The sequence below is a fragment of the Furipterus horrens genome, unplaced genomic scaffold, assembly GCF_987537825.1.
Source record: "Furipterus horrens unplaced genomic scaffold, mFurHor1.1.pri manual_scaffold_8, whole genome shotgun sequence".
NCBI lineage: Eukaryota > Metazoa > Chordata > Mammalia > Chiroptera > Furipteridae > Furipterus > Furipterus horrens.
Genome location: NW_028327178.1, coordinates 56,112,857 through 56,129,893, shown reverse-complemented (window position 1 = coordinate 56,129,893; position 17,037 = coordinate 56,112,857). Strand labels below are relative to the sequence as shown.

Here is a 17,037-nt window from a genome sequence, read left to right as displayed (position 1 = left end):
GTCTGGAGGACCCACTCCTCAGAATTCATCGTCAGCCATAAATTTTGCCCTGGCTCTCTGATGCTTGAAAGATCTTACTCTTGCACTTTGAGCTTATAACTCATGTTTGAAAAATGCTACGTCAGGCATTTTTTCTTTATGAGATTTTTTCTTTGTGACTTATGTGGCAAGTCGGCTTATTTTAACTAGACAAAACAAGTTTTTTATTGTCTTGCTTCTTCAGGGTTAGGCTTTGAAAATCAAGCTGTATTCTTCCCTGCGCATGATTGACTGTCAGTGACAATAATAATTGCATATCATGATTATCTTGTAGCAGTTACTTGCCTATTGTGATAAAAGTGATCATCTTAGTAGAAAGAATGCATCTTGATTTCAGAAACCTTCAGGGCAGAGTATACCATTATTCTGTCACTTGTTTGAGCAATCATCATGGGGAAGCACAGAGGCCACCCAAGTCAGTCAGTCTAAGACCATGTGGTTTCCCTTTACAGAGAAGAGTGCTTGCGGAGAGTAAGATGAAATAGAAGATACTCTTACATTGTGTTTTCTCTAGGACAACACGGTCCATTAAGAGCAGAAGTCGTAGGATGGTTAAAAATGTTCCATATGTTGCCAAAATCAAATATATTCTTTCTGCCTGAAAGTGAGGATTGCATAAGACCTTTTTATTCCTTCTTTCTCCCTCTCTGCAGCTTTTTCTGTTTTAAATTTTGACCAATTTAAATGTTAGAAAACTCTTTGAAGTGACAGAAAAAGACAAGTTTGCACATGAACATGCCTGACTTTCTGTGTGGTGGCACACCAGCTCTCCCTCTTTGTCCTAGTGGGCAGATACACATGGCCTGTTCTTCCTAAGAGTGGGACAGTAAAATTGCAGTTGTCTCCTGACTTTTTAGCTTAGTATATGGTGAAATTCAGTCTTTTATTCTATTATAATAATTACATAAAGTTTACTCTAACCATATAACATGAAATAATGGCAATTCTTTATCTTATATCAACAGAGCCCTTAAAACTGGAATTTTTTTTTAAAGAACAGCATTTTCTCCATATACACAGATATCTCAGTTATTACCTTGTATAGACCTCTAAGTACTAGATTTGAGATTCTGTAATGACTGAAACAAATTTGACTATGTTTTATTGAATTTGAGTCGATGTTTTCTTTGAACACTTAATGTGGTGACGTAATTGTCGCTATTGCTTTACTTTTCTAAGAATAGTGGCTACTTTGGTTCTCTCTTACATTCAGAGTGCCAAAAGTGAAGCCTGTGAAGTCCTCAAATGTCTACCACTCTGACTGCCCTTCAGCTCTGCCTGAAGATAAAATTACAGGGTTTGGTTACCATGGTGCTCCATCAACATGCACTTTTTATTCCCCTATTGAAGAAGATGCAGGATATGGTGGGCAGTAATTTTGCATTCCTCACAGGGATAAGGTCAGAAATAAAGGACAAGTCTAAGTTTCCAAAAAAAGGCTGAAGACAATATTTTCAAACATGTTAGTTCACAAAGCCTATTATAATACAAACTTTTGTTGAGAAACCTAGACCATTAAGTAACTGCACTATTTTGGAAGCATTTTAGATTAATAGGAGTTTTGAGTCAAACCCCAGGCTTATAGAGATTTTATACAGAATTTTGCTCTTAGGAAACCGAGGCCAATATTTTACTTGAAGGAGACCCAGGAGAGCTGGAGCTGAAAGTTGGATCTCAATTTACAGTTAATATTTTTCCTCTCATCCAGGCACTAAGATAAAGTAAGTCCATACTTTGGGACTTTTAGAATTCTTTGTATTTCTGAAGCTAAATTCAATTTATTAACATTTCTTACCCTCATTCCTGCTGGTGCCTTTCATCTTCTTTAGGCTTGTAACTTAATGATTTTTCTTTAATTTTTTCAGATTCTTTTTTCAGCTTCTTTTCTTCTTTAGAATGATAGGAAGAGAGAGAGTAGTTATTCTGTTATCTCATGATTACAGAAAGGAAGCATTCATTCATTTCTCATGCTCCAGCTTCATTTTCCTCTCGGGATGTTCTCCATAGGCCAGTTCAGTGCCAGTGTCTTGTTACTATATAGGTTGACCTTGGCAAAGAAGTTAGTAGCTATTTTCAAACACGGAATCTGTGCTTGAGAACAAGTAGTCTAAACTTTGGTAATTAGATCTAGTTTTTATACATCTGTACGTGTTTAATATTTCACCTACCCAAAGAGGATTTGACCTCAGGAAATACCCTATTGCCCCCTCAGTAGTACATGAGCTTGTTTTGTCCTATTGCCCCTGGGTGGAGAATCATAATGGTCATGATGTCTAAGCCTGTATTTGTGGCATACTTGGAGTCAGCTCAGATTGAAATTTTCTGTTTACTTTGGGCCAATCACTGGAACATCTGAAGCAGTCAGAAGCTGGCATTGGTGGAAATTTTTAACACTGTGAAATTCAATGTATCTGTGGTTAAAATTTTTTGTTTTCACAAAAAAACAGAGGTTGTCCTCTCTGAATCCCATGAAAGTGACCAACATTAAACCCTGGCACTTAAACCTTGTATACTGTAGAGAAAAGCTATGTTCTTAGTAGTGTCATTGTTACATGACACTGCAGGGGACGGTGTCTAATGGACCTGATAGGCTAAAACTTGCTGAGCTGCATTTCCCTCTGTGTGTGTGGGGGGGGGGGTGCATGCACACTTCACAGATATACAGCGAGGGCGGTGAGAGCCAAATATGCTCCTATCATGGGCAGCAGCTCCTTCATCTGAATGCAGAGACCTGGGTGGATGTCAGCATCTTGCCTCCCCCTCTCTAGCTGTGCTTAGCTCAGACCCTTGCAGATGGAGACTAGCAGATGGTGAAAGAATGTCAGTGTTGAGAAAAGGAGAACATGTCTGTTTGGAGGAGATCGATGGTAAGGCAGAAGATCCAGTGTTCGTGGATAACATTCCAGAAGAGAGTGATTGTGCTAATATTAGTGAAGAGAAGTGAAGAACGTGGCATGGGTTCTAGATGTGAAAAGGCAGAGCACTTGGAGCCTAAGGTTCACCCAGGATTTACTTCAGACCTAAACTGGGGAAGTGAAGAAAAGTGCTAAGTATCAATGCTCAAATCAACATTTAAAACTATTCTGCCTTTGGAATTTCACATGTTATTACTAAGGCTGCAGGAAACACTAATATCCCTCCCCCCACAATGTGGTTCATTAACCAAAAATTCTGTGTCTGTCTAGAATAATAGGGAAAGAAACATGTGTTTTACTTAAAACCTATGGGAAGAAAGTCTCAAGCCTGGTGATTCAGTCTTCACCTTGATGTCGGGTACTCCAATCCTATATGGTACTAATTGCTAGAGCATTAAAATTGGTACCTGTTTCTTTCACTGGCATTTGAAGCTGCATTGGTTAGTATAGAAAGCATTCCAAGGCAAAGTGCTGTTTACAAGTCTAGTAATTGGGCGAAATGTATTTTTTAATTAAACCTAGACTATGAAAGTTACAGCAAAACAGTGACAGCTCCCTTCATTGTTGAGGTTCCTGCATGGCAAGCACACCTCCTCCTCCAAACTTTCCCACTGGTGTTCCTATTGTGTAGGTGGCATTTAAAGACAGCTGCCCTTCAGGGACTTTAACTTGAGGCAAGAGCTAATATTTGAATCATCCGGGTCTGTGGGACAGATGCTAAATCACCTCTTGAGTCCCATGCTAAAGTAGGGCGTGCCAAACAACCCTTGTTCAGGATGGAGAGTAGGCAAGGGGATAGAGCCGTCCGTGCTGACACAGTGGGAGAGACCGGACATTTGTCCTTTGGTTTCAAGGCACGTTTACTCTTGTTTGCTAGGACATTTTGTGCTTAGATGCCTGGTAACAACAGTGACAGTACAAGTGTATAAATGCAAATGGCTTTGTAAACAGGTTAAGAGCTACTGTAGTTCAGCTATTTGTCAATATATATGAATGCTTCCTGATCAGGCCTTGATTCAAATTCTGTGTTTCAGTCACCACTATGCTATGCTCAGATGAGTGGAAAGTGGGGTGAATGAGGTTTGCACTATTAAGAGCAAAACCTGAAGTCTGGACAGAAACATGATATCAAAACAAAGAACTTCATAAATGAAAAGTTTCTACTTTTTTAGCTGCTATTTTAAAATGTGCATTTTAATTAGAATCCATTCAAATCAAAACAGTGTAATGAAAGAAATTAATTATGGTGTTCTAAGTAACAGACCCATTATAAACTGTTTTGTGCAAGTATGACAGACTCAGAAAGTGGTGTTTTATTCCAAGGCTCGCTCTGGGTGGATATCTGAAAGATTTCAAGCATGCCCTGCGTGTGTAGAAATTCCCTGCAGGGTGCAGGGAGAGGGCAGCCTGATGAGTGTGAGTCCTAGTTGACTTGCTTAGCAGTTGGCAGCTCTGCTGTTTCACAAGCTAATAATGAACAGTCAGCCAGGGAGGGCCAGAGATTAGAGGGGTTTGGGATCTGGTGCAGTTATGTTTAGGCAGCACTGAGGTCCAGTGGAGAGCTCCCCACATTCTTACGCTGGGGCATGAGGAAGCCCAGGCTGGGCTGAAGACCATCATCAAAGGGAGGAGGTGTTGGGCTCCGTGTATGTCCTGTCCTGAGTGTAATCCTGTCTGGAAAAACTGGGTCCAGATCTTAGCATTTCTCTCCCTGGCCCACAGTGCCCAGTGCTTTCAAGGAGTGTAGTGTGCACTGCCATAAAAGCCTGAGAGCCGCACTCCAATGCTTCTTGGTCATTGTCACTTCAGCTCCAGTCTGGATGGATAGTTCTTGTATATACGGGCCCCTTCCAGGCATCAGTTGTCTGTTTTTCTGCCTCGGGGCTTCTTCTGAAATCTTGAGAACTTGCTCACTCCACACAGCCAGGGCACTAGGATTGGCGTCCCCTGCCTTCACCTGTCCTTTAAAGGCAAAGCCTACGTGGTTTCTTGGTGCCCTGCTAGCCCATTGCCTGGAGTAGAAACCAGTGCAAGAACGTTTAGTATCTCTCCCTTCTCACTCATTCAGAGTCTTCCTATTCTGCAAACAGCTGCAGGTAAGCAACCTGCATCCAGATCTTTGACTCAGCCTTTGCTTTCAGCGGACCCCACACTGAGTCAGCTACCACAGATGACATTTGGTGCAGAGGGGGAGAAGGAGGGTTTCTTTGCTGTTTCTCTGTTGTGAAAAGAAGACCCCAGGGTTTAATGACTAGAATAATCACAGGACTCTTAAGCCCTGAATCTCCTCATTCCTTCTGAGAAGAACTCCCTCCATGAGGAAGGTTTACACTAGTCTTAGCTTCACTCAAGGATAGTAAGTTTGGGGAAATTTCTTTAATATTTTTCAAATGATCTGCAGAATAAGGCTGTAGAATTTATTCCAGTATAGTGTGATTGATCAGTGACTATTTGCTGTTTTAAGGAAAATGAATCTTTCTATTATAGCTATTTTTCTCCTTATAACTTTCTAATTCCCTTTCTAAAATAACCTTAAATTAATTCAGACTCTAAAATGGGTGTTATAACTGCAGTTTTTAGCTTTAAATGTATAATTACTTAAATGGTATCTTTAAGATTTCATTTTTCAAAGTTAAACAAATTGTATTTCCCACAACCATGCAAAACTCACTTATTCAAGTAGCTTGGTGTATTGTGTGGGGTTTTGTACATACACAATCATGTCATCTGTGACTCCGTATTCTTATTTAGAGCTTAGAGATAATACTATTTTAATCTCTTAGTGAAGGAAATTTAGGGTCCTTTTGCTACACTATCACAGACTGAAAGCCTCCAATGCCAGGGGCCTGAACCTCTGAGCATCTATCCTGCTGTTGAAGAGTTATTGTTAGAAATTTTGTTCATGCTTTGGGCTGAGCTGACTTCAATTTCTCTGTGACAGCCATGCAGAAACTTAAAGACAACTACAAATTCCTCCCTAGGCCCCTCAGCTCAGGTGAAGCAGCTCTCAGTGGTACCCCTCATGATGAGACCTGAGGACAATCCCTGGTCTGTAGAAAACAAAGAATTGAGAAAGAATCATATGATATGATTTAAGCAGAATTGTTTATGGCAGAATATAATGATTTTTTTTTTTTAAGTCAGAATGAATGAAAGCAAAATGGAACGTTTAGCTAGGGGACCAGAGAAGTGTTTCTTTGAGATGGGTTTTAAAATGCATGTAGTTTTATTTTCCTCACACATGTGCTTTGTTTTTGAAAGATTAAAAAACAAACTAGGAGACACATGTATATCACTGATTATCTTTAATAATTTTGTGCTATGGTTTGACCACAGCACTAAGAACAAGCAGAAAAAGCTGATTTCATAACTTTAACAGCACTTAAAGCAATGTCTTTCTTTAAAAGTATTGCAATTACAGACCTTAGGTCTAAGAACTACATCACCATTGCTCAGTTAAAAAGAAGCATATACACAACAGTTGGAAACCATATATATATATATATATGGAAACCATATATATATATATCCGGTAATTATATTGAAAAGTAAGTACAAATTGCTGTTTAAAAAAGACTTTAATGGCTTCTCATTATCATAGCTCACATGAACAACTATTGAAAGGTTCAAATACAGTTGTACTTTTTTTAGTAGGTTGCTTTATAATAAAAATTAATTGAACTAAATACTGTGAAGAGTATTACATATTTTAAAACAGCTTTAAACTTAGATAAGTATACATACAAATAGAAAACATAATTTTTGAAAGCCATGAAATGAAAAAAAGCAATATAACAATAGCACATTAAAATGAACCAGTATGATTAACAGTAAAATTTAAGCCTCAGTTAGATCCGTAGAAGGGAAACAATGGTCTGGTAACAAATTTTATTACCTCTGAGTCCAGAACATTCCCTGATGACACCCACACTCAACGGTTCTCCCAGGAGATCGAACCTGCAGGGGTGGGGGTGTTGTTCCTAGCAGTAATGAGCCTCTGTTCTTAATGTTGAACCATGAGGGAGCCCTGCAGAATACGATGGAGCAGACAGTGGGGGCAGGACAGAATAGAGAGCACACAAGATGGTGATCTTTTCATGGCCCTTCCAAGAACAGATAATAAAAAAGGGCTGACTTTTAGTCCCTTCAGCATTGAGTCACATCGTAGAGGCATTTTCAGTTTAAGGATAATTGGTAAAAAATTTTTTCTAGAGGATAAGGGTATGATCCTATTGTGATTTTTCCCGATCAGAACATACACCACAGAGCGAATAAAAACCATGCCATTTATTAGAATTAATATCCTCTAGTAAGAGAATACACTTGAAATATGGATCAGATGGGCAAAATTTCACTGTGGCCTTTACAGACAACACTGGAAAGGATGCCCATACTCATGATTCAACAGTGGTTTAGTGGCCACACTGTTACAGGCTTTAAAAAAATATTAAGATATTTGAAGATAAATGCAGAGGTCACAGTCAAACATTAAAAACTGAGCTGGAAGTAGACATTGTGTAAGAGAGGGGAGACATAACACGCAACTCCAAATGTAATCCCTCACTGGTGGCCAAACCTAGTTTATTTATTGGGTCTAGATCACCATAAGAAACCAAAAGGAATGGGTGTAAGATTCTTCACTTGGCTGGCAGATAGCTAATTCTCTGCTAACAATAACCCATTTTTTTCGAAGAATGGGGTCTGCTCTGAAGGGGATTCATTTTTCCTGAGCTATTCTTTCCCTACAAACTCCACTGTCATTTCATTGGCTCCACAGCTTCAACTTGTCAAAGGAAACAGCAGAAGGAGACTTGGGACACAGATGATAATAAACACCTCTATACTGAACAAAGTCTTCTGTCTGCTGTAGGGCCATTTACTTTGGATGTAATTTTTGCAATTTTAACAAAATGTGCACTTTTTCTGGTGTCTGACATTGTTGTTATTCTTCAAACATAATGTCTGTTCATAAAACAAGTTGAAAAATCAATATTTTTTTTCTGACTATAGCTAACACTGGTCCAAGTAAGCATTAAAAGAGATTAAAAGAAGCAGCATCTGGTGGCAACCAAAAAGCTAGGGAATTTTTTAAAATCATTTTCTAGAAGTGTTTTCACAGCAAAGATGCAACTTTTAATTGCTATACATACGCTGGTCATAAACTGTAGCTTGCTTGTTTAGACTTCTTTCTCTTGTGTTATAATATTGATTTTAATAGGAAAATACATAGACTTTTATCTGTATGCATCCATTTGCAAATTTCCTTACAAAAGAAGACAAAGCACATAGGCATTCACAAATTCTATGCCATTTCTGTTAAAATTGGTATCTACACATTATATTACAGTTTATTCTACCCATTGGGTAGGATATGTGCATAATATATTCAAGTTATACACAGCACCTTACAAATAAAAACATAGGAAAAAACAGACAGCTGAAGCACCATTGTAAGTGAGGCACAACAAAGGCAGAGCACTGAGTACGGCAGTGGTGGGACTCAGCTCCTATGTCTGTTAACACCAGAACATGAGACCACATGGTTGCTTAAAAACTGCTGACATGCAGAGCTCTCTGCAGTGATATGGTTCCACATAATGTGCATGTGGCATGTAGCGATAATCTCTGTATAGCTCCAAGGCCCACCACAGTACACTTAAACAAGCACACACTGAGGAAGGAAAGAAAAGGATGAAAGGAAGACCGTGCTTTCTTAGCAAGGCATCCCACTCATACACGACAGCCTCCTAATCAGCCAACCTGAAAGCAGCAGCAAATGACTGTCTTAATCCTGGCAGAAAATCATGAACTTGAACTGTGCAAAAGATGCACCACTGTGGGTAGTAACATAACCTAAGCTGAAATGTAAGGTATCTCAAGTCAGGAAAGTACTTTCCATCTGCCTCACAGCCTCCTTTAAATCCCAAAAGGTTAGCTGAGCACAAAGCTGCAAGGAATATCATTAGTGATTTGGGGTGAAAAAAATGTTTCTTAATCTATGACTTTGGTGTGCCACGGTCAGATACAGTGTTCCTCACATTGAGGAGGGGGGACTTGCCAACTTGCCACCCAGTCATGCTATTTGACCTAAATTGCCAAAGCTGTGGTAATCTAGGTGAAGGGAAGCAGATTGGAGTCTGCATCCCTGCCCTTCAGCCAAGGTCGGGATGCTGGCCGAGAGCGGAGGTGGACTTGAGGAGTAAATCACTGAACAAAGGCCGGGTGCCAAGTACTGGCATAGTTCTGCTTTTAGTCACTCAGACAAAATTAAAAAATGAACAAAAACCAAGTATCCTTCCCAGGTTGTTTTCTTCTTAATACACTGCTGAGCTTTTGAAGTTTTAAGAAAAATGAATGGCATACCAATTAACATGCAGTGAATGTTACCGTTCTAAGCAGCAAACCTCAGGAAGCAAGCACCAGCACAGCAAACAAGACGTGAGACATGGGGAACATGTAGGACACTGAGTGACCAAGTCATGGAGATGGGCAGGGGCTAGATGGGTGTATCTCTTTGCTATGGACCAGTAATCTGAAGGCCATTACATCAGACCTCTTCCTAAAAAGGACTTCCTTGAGAGAAGAGCAATTGGATGCAAGCTACAGGATTACCCCTGTCAGGATGCATCTACTGGTTCTGAGAGGAAGGCAGGGATTTGAAGGGATTCTTCTAGATAAGAGAAGCTTTCTGAAGGTAATTGCCTGTTGACACCTCATTCTTATGAAGACAAAGATGAAGAAGATCAAATGGAGATATTTAGAAGCATTCATCTGTGTACCACATTCTTGTGCCGGTGTTAAAAGGCTTCCAGTTTACTCTTGGCCCCTCTTTCCTCTCACATAAATTTAGTGTGTGTGTGTATGTGTGTGTGAGAGAGAGAGAGAGAGAGAGTGTGTGTGTGTGTGTTTTCATGACAAATGTTTGTAAGTTTTAAATATTTTTTTCTGCTATCTTGAAATTTCTGTGGACTGTGTGTTCTTGTGTATATGTGATGGGGAGGACAGAGGATATGCTTGTCAAGCTTCTTTAACACTGAAGTTTGGTAAGAAACACAAATAATAGTTTAACTTTTCAAATGAATAATTTGTTTAGCAAAATCTCTTTTGTACTAAAGACTGTTTCAGGGTCTGAAGAACACCAGACTTTCTGAAACAGCAAATATATGCCTGAAGACTGCTTCTATAAATGGGACTCAGTGTGTGTTGGGTTTCATATTCCTGGAAGTCCCTGGGACAAGGGACAAGCCACAGAGGATGCCCAGAGTATCAGTTCCCATCAACTGTTCTTTTGAACAATGCTAGCCTTTGTTCTAATACTCCACTGAAATAATCAACCTATTATTGATTGCCTAAATCACTGCTTTCAAAGCTGGGCCCTCTGGCTCCAACAGCACACAGGCTTTTCAAACATTAGGCCCCACTGTGCGAGCTGAGTCTTCACAATCACTCCTCTTTCCACACCATGCCAGTGAAGAGGTGACATGGTACCAACAACTTTCAAAAGAGCTACTGATCTAAATCACCTTTTCCCTGTGTCAAAAGGAAATTGATTATTAATTCAATTTATGACCTTGGCTTTTAAACTAATTATTGAGGTCCAGCCTCAAGACCATTCAAGTCATGGTTTCATATGTCTCTGTCTTTAAATAACTATTCAACTTAAAGGATGTTTAAATTTATTAGAATTATATAATAGTTTTGCCAATACTGTGGACATCTACAAAACACTCATATATTTGCAAAGTGACTAAGAATTGGCAAGTTTCTAACCTTAGTTCATTCTTGCAGCAGGTAGGGAAGTTAAGGATTGTAAAACCATTGTCAGCTAGTTATAGGGTGGGTTCACCCACTTCACCAAAATTGCAGGCAAGGTTTGGAATTATATCATTAGCTAACTTTGTCAGGGGACACCTGACCAATAATCTATCCCCAAATTCCACCAATGGGGTCCTGACTGGATAAGGACTTCCTAATCTTCCCCTGACAGCATAAGATGGGCTTCATGCCATACTGATTGCCAGCTTCCTTCAAGCACAGGCTTGTGATGCAGGTAATGTTCTGAGCAGTTAGGAGGCTCTAGTACTGGGTCAAGACTCCCAGGGCGCTGTCCAGTCTTGGGATTCCCACTGTGACTCTCAATGGACACGCTTCCAGACAGAGTCTGAAGTATGAGTGCCAACTATTGCCTACCTTTTCTCTCTCTCTGAGTTTGACTAGTTTTGTGGTTGTTACTTGGTGAAATGAACAAAACTAATGAAGAGTCCAATCCTCACAATAGAACAGAAACCAGCAACCAACCAAGAGAAGAACAAGAACAAGCAGAGTGCAGCAAATAGGACTTGTAGTTCAGAACGGTCTCTCCAGCACTCAGCCAATGGCACAGACACCTCACTGATAAATCACCTCAGTGACCCACAGATAGACTCAAAAACACACGTGTTATTTGGCATTAAAACTACAGACCAGAGTCACTGAGTCACCATTCCTGTCCATTTTGTTACACGCAGAGGCCAAAGGGTCCTAACCTGCACAGAGCAGGCCATTGCTACAGGCAATGGTGTGGTATTGGTTGGACTTATTGGCTGTTGCTATTATAAAAGTCAGATGCTTTCTTCTGCAAAAGAAAGTTATTCATTTTACATAGGGACAAAAATTTATAAATATAAGGGATATTAAAACTATTTAAAATTAGTTTCTAGTTGCATTTTAACTGCATCTTGTGCTTTTTATCCTGTGCTTTTAAAGTCACTCCCTTGCCATGTACTTTTCTATAACTGACTGTCCAGTTCTGGCCACCACTGCAAAGGCTGAATGAACTCCCACAGGAGTTCCTCTAAGAATGCTGCACCAATACTAGTGCAGTGTAACGGCTCATTGTCATGCTCAGCAGTGTGGTGTTCTTTTGTCAATTCTGGGCCTCCCTATGCATGAAGAATCCACTGCTGGCATCACTCACACACCAAGGCTGGGTGGCTCCATGAGGAGTGACTGCTGAGAGCCTCTGAGCACTGACCAGCTGTCCAGGACTGAACTGAACTGTCCATGAAAGGAGAGAGACGATGTGAATACACTTAGAAGTCACATTATTTCAACAGTATTAAAAATAACCACCTTGCATTTTAAACAATTTATTGCATAAAATAATATATGTATCTGAGTATAATTCATGCTACAGTGAAAAAATCTAAATTACTGAAGAAACTGCACTGCTGAAGGACAAGGGCAGCTGCATAATACTAGACACATAAATTCATGTGTCAGGTTCATTTTTAATAAAATAGGCAGCCTAAGACTAGCAGACTAACTTAACAAGTCAGAAATACTGAAACTTAGTATTTCCCATTTTCCATCCAAAAGTCTCCAAATGCTTCAGAGAAGCACTGTTATCTGATGCAACTTCTTACAATAATAACAACTTTCTTGGTTTACATAGGTTGGCATGTTAGGCTACATCCCCAAACATCTTTTCTGGCATGATTATGGGCACACTCTAGGGTAGTCCTTGGGCCTGATAATAATCCACAGGTGAAAAGACAACATACAGAATGTCACATAAAACAGTCCCCTTATATATATATATTTAAACATTAAGATAGTGCAACTTTTAAAAACACATCATCATAACAATACAAATTAACTCCTCGCATTCATCTAACTTTCTCCACTTTATACCTTGGCACAAAAAAAACAGGAATTTTGAATCATATTTTTAAAACAAAATAAAAGTTCCACACCTTGGGAGAAAAAGCAAACTGGCCAATTCTTCCCCATGATAATATATAATAATGCTTCCTTCTTTATTCAGTTACCTATAAAACAGGCCATTCTGGCCTCTTTCTCTGCAGTTTCCTTTCATAATTAAATAAATCAAATACCTCTGGGTTTTCATGATATCTTCAAAGCATCCCTTTCTCTGTGTTCCCATGCCCACCCATTGCAAAACCATCCCCCCTCCAGATGCTTGCCCCCCAAATAAACACTGTTTATGGTCAGACCAGATGGAAGTTTGTATTATTTCTGTCTAGTTTGCATGCAATTCCCCTGAAAGGAATCAGAAACAAAGACCACATTTGCACATTTGGTTTTACTTAGTTTTAGCACGTAAAACTCAACAGCACTGTGCTGGGGCGCAGAGGAGCTGTGCAGCCCTCCTCTCTCCTTCGTTTCTTTCTTCTCAACTCAAGTGCATGTTAGAGGGTCAGACGAGATTCCCAGGCTTCCTGTCTTTGCCCTGGATGGGCACCACTGTGCTCCCAGAACTGTCTGGCTGAAATGGCTGTCTGCTCCCTCTGTGCATGTTGCTGTGCTGGTGATGGAAGAAAGAGGCTCCTGGGTAGTGGCCCATTACTTCGCTGTACGTCGGGGGTGGCCCCTCCATCCTCCCATTACTGCTGCAGGTGCTGGCACTTATGCCCGAATTGCTGCTGGGTGGGCATGGGCCCCCACTGTACACAGAAATGTCTATCAAATCGCTGTCAAATATGGTCCGGTTGGGTGGTGCCCTCACAGACTCTCGGTTGAGTTCCATCTGCTGTTCAGGGTCCCTGAGCTGCAGGGTACAGGGCCCCTGGTAAGGAGGTGGCTCCTCCCCATCAGACAGGGAGATGGTGGGGGGAAGGTCAATCTCGTGCTGCACATAGGGGTAGGTGGGCTGAAAGCGGCTGAACCGGTCCCTCTGGATAAAGGATGGGGCTGTAAACCTGTCTCTAGACCAAGGGGCGTACATGATCTGCAAGGAAAAGAGTAAGGGCTTGAAGACATTCTTGGGACAATAACGATCATAAACAATGATATCAAGAAAATTCGTACTTGGTCTGTGTTCTCTCACCTGTCTGAAACCTCACCTCTACCCCAACAAAACAGAAAAAGACTATCCCAGAAAAAAAAAAGTAGTTTTTAAAAAAATTTAATGTATTAATTTTACAGAGACAGAAAGGGGGAGAGAGAGAGAGGGAGAGGGAAAAAGAAAGAGAGGGAGAGAGGAACGGATTTGTTGTTCCACTTATTTATGCATTCATTGGTTGATTCTTGCATGTGCCATGACTGGGGATTGAACACACAACCTTGGGGTATAGGGACAACACTAACCAATTGAGTTATGTGGCCAGGGCCATAAATGTAGTTTTCTTATTCTTCATGAATTAGACCACTCACCTTGCCAAACTAGTTTATCCAATATGGTTCAACAATGGAGAATTGTGTTTATCTGAAAATTTGGATTAAATGGGAGTTACTGTGTATGCTATGTGTACGTTTCCCACTGGGTCAAGTAAAATACAATAGTAACTTCCAGAGTAAAGAGTAACATAGCGGAAGAGTGCTATGTGGAAGGTGCTCTGGTCCTGTTCACCACATGACCTCCACTCCTTTACATACAAAGTTAGAAGACAGGCCTGCCTGCTTTTTCAGGTCCCTTCCCACTCTCCCACCTATTATTCAGAAGAGTGGGGAGTGGCTCAGAGTTTTCATTGTAAATATAAGTTATAACTTCACCTGATGGTTCTTAGAACAGGTAGAAGGCACTGGGTCAACTCATGAATTATTTATAGGAGCTTGTTGCCCTATCAAGTACTTAGGAATCTATGGAATAAGTGACTTCTTTTTCCTTCTGGTCTCTAAACCTTTCCAGTTATTTCTTGACAAAAGTTTCCTATAGTTATTTTTAGTAACTCACATGAAAAATGTTTTGTATTCCAAAGTAAATATGATTATAGATTTTTTTCCAAAATGAATTCTTACATAGTCTTCTCATCTATTCCACCATCCGTTCTTCTAGAGGAAAAATAATGTGTGTGTTTATCCATCCATTGACTTCTCACATACCATATTTTTAACTTAAAGGCAAAAAATTCTGTTCTTTTTAAGGCATACTATTAAACTTGAAGAGGTGGAAATAAATCATACTCTATTTATAAACTATGCCCACTTCTGCCAAAGCCTCATTATTAGCAACATATGGGGTCACGTAAAGATCAGTAATTCTCAACCTGTTTTCGATAGGGAGCTTTAGACTAGCATAAATAGTCCCTAGGAGAGTCTAAAAATCCCCTCTCCCACTTTTAAAACCAAAGTTATAGGCATACACGTTAATTTGAATGTTATTTCTTAATCTACATTGTCATACATTTTTTTGCTTTTCCACCTATTTTGTTGTAATGGTTTATTTCCCTCCATCCCTCCTCTATGCACATTGGGTTCAGCAGCCACCTCCAGCCCCCTCTAACCCTCCCTTGTCCAATCTCTTACCTCTGAGGCACCTGGCTGAGGACCAGAGCTGTCTGAAGGCCACAATCGTCCTTCCTGGCAGGGGGTGGGAGGGAGACACCACAAGAAAATCGTTAGTTTCATGCAGTAGCACCTAAAATCAGGGAACCACACTCCTCTTTGATAGTAGCAGACCTGTTTAACACAGAGAACAATAAAGAACTAGTCCTCTTTTTACACCGAACACCTAAAAGGAGAACTGTGACCAAAGGGAAAAGTTAGAAATTTTAGGTCTCAGCCAGATTTGAGATAGATTGGATTTGAGGTCAAACATCTTTCAAACTACACACTGTATATTTGAAATACATTTCAAAGGTCATCAAACCACATTCAATCACTAGCTAGATTTGGTAGAGTCTGGGTGAATTAAGCTCTTATGCAAATGTGCATTACCACAGCTGGCCAGGTGCCAGCCACAGCACTTCTGAACTATGATTTGGTGCTGTTCAGCCACACTGGTTGGCTTTCAAACAAAACTGAGTTTCCAAAGCCTGAATGCCCTTTAAGCGTCTTCTAGTCAATTTATTCTTCAGTTCCTTTACTCCCAAGGCAGATGTGACTTGACATCTAGTTGTTTAACATCATTTTTCAAAAATGTTTGGCCAAAAGAACTTATACGTATGACCGATGGACATGAATAATGGTCTGGAGATTGCCTGAGGGAGTGGGGGCGGTGCTGCGTGGAGAAGGGCAAAGAGGGAAAATAAGGACCACTGTAATAGCATAATCAATAAAATATAAAAAGGAAAAAAATGTTTGACTAGACTGGCAAGGTGACAAGCAGACAGTAGACATTATTAAGAATCATTTCTAACACCATTTACTTGTTTACAAAGCACTCATTATGTTTTCCCATTTAAACCAAAATTGTTGGTTACTAGCAAAGGTCTGTTGGGCTGTTAGGTAAAGGTCTGTTATTGTAATAAAAAGAACTATGCGGGAGTGGGATGTCTGTATTTTTGGATTCCCAGGAATATTCATACATGAACTTGTCCAATCACTGAGCTGCCTGAGAACTTGAAAGCACCCACAAGAAGGCCTGTGAGGTAAAACACTCCTAAAAACACTCCTAAGCCTCTTTTGCTCCCTTTTGTTCTCTTTTATAGACCAGCCTTCTAATACAAAAACCCCATTTGGACAATAGGGTGTTTGTCTAATACATACAACCTGATTCTAAGATACCCGTAGGATATCATGGACTCAGCAGCAAAAATATAAACAGATCCAGCAGCGTTTAAAGGAAATTTGGGCTGAAGGTTTGACTATAAAATTATGTAATGGGCAATTACCACTCAGGCCTGATGACAAGTGACAGATCGAATTGCATCTAATGAAGTGGCTGACCCACACCCAGGGCAACCCTTCACAGGACAAAGGCAGCTTGCACAGTACTTCTGACCATGTGTTCTTCTGGATCAAAGTGAAATAATCACTAGTTCTGGGTTGTTATAGCAACTCTCAAGTTGAAAATGGCATAAAAACTCATCCTCGGATATTTCTAAGACTCAATTCTGCCCTAGCTACTCTCCCTTTCTTCAGATGGAGCTTGATGCCTCTCCTGCCCACCAGCAACCTCACTGATGTCAGCTCTAACCTTCCATCCAGAGACCTGGCAACAGGCAGCAGTAAAAACAGCAGGCTACAGCACACTGGAGAGCATAATGGCCAGAAATAAAACACCAGAAATCACGCAGAAACCAGGGGTTGCACGTTTTCTAAAAAAGGCAATACCCATCCTCAATGGCTTTACTCCCCAAGAAAGTAGCAAAACTGGAAAAATGCCTAAAGAGATTACGCCCTGTAAACTCAATCTTATATT

The 17,037-nt window shown here is 40.3% G+C and overlaps 1 protein-coding gene across 7 annotated transcripts in view; it reads right to left on the bottom strand.

Annotated features, from left to right (window-relative positions):
• Window positions 1–11,720: 11,720 nt before the first annotated feature.
• Window positions 11,721–17,037, bottom strand: part of LDLRAD4 (low density lipoprotein receptor class A domain containing 4) — a 564,232-nt gene continuing 558,915 nt past the window's right edge. For all 7 annotated transcript variants that reach the window (XM_090285860.1, XM_090285864.1, XM_090285861.1 and 4 more), the window contains 2 exons: window positions 15,201–15,254; window positions 11,721–13,683 (listed from right to left, as the gene is read on the bottom strand). In XM_090285860.1, the coding sequence (XP_090141986.1) occupies window positions 13,153–13,683; window positions 15,201–15,254 (585 nt within the window). In that variant the 3' untranslated portion in view covers window positions 11,721–13,152. The remainder of the gene's footprint in view (window positions 13,684–15,200; window positions 15,255–17,037) is intronic.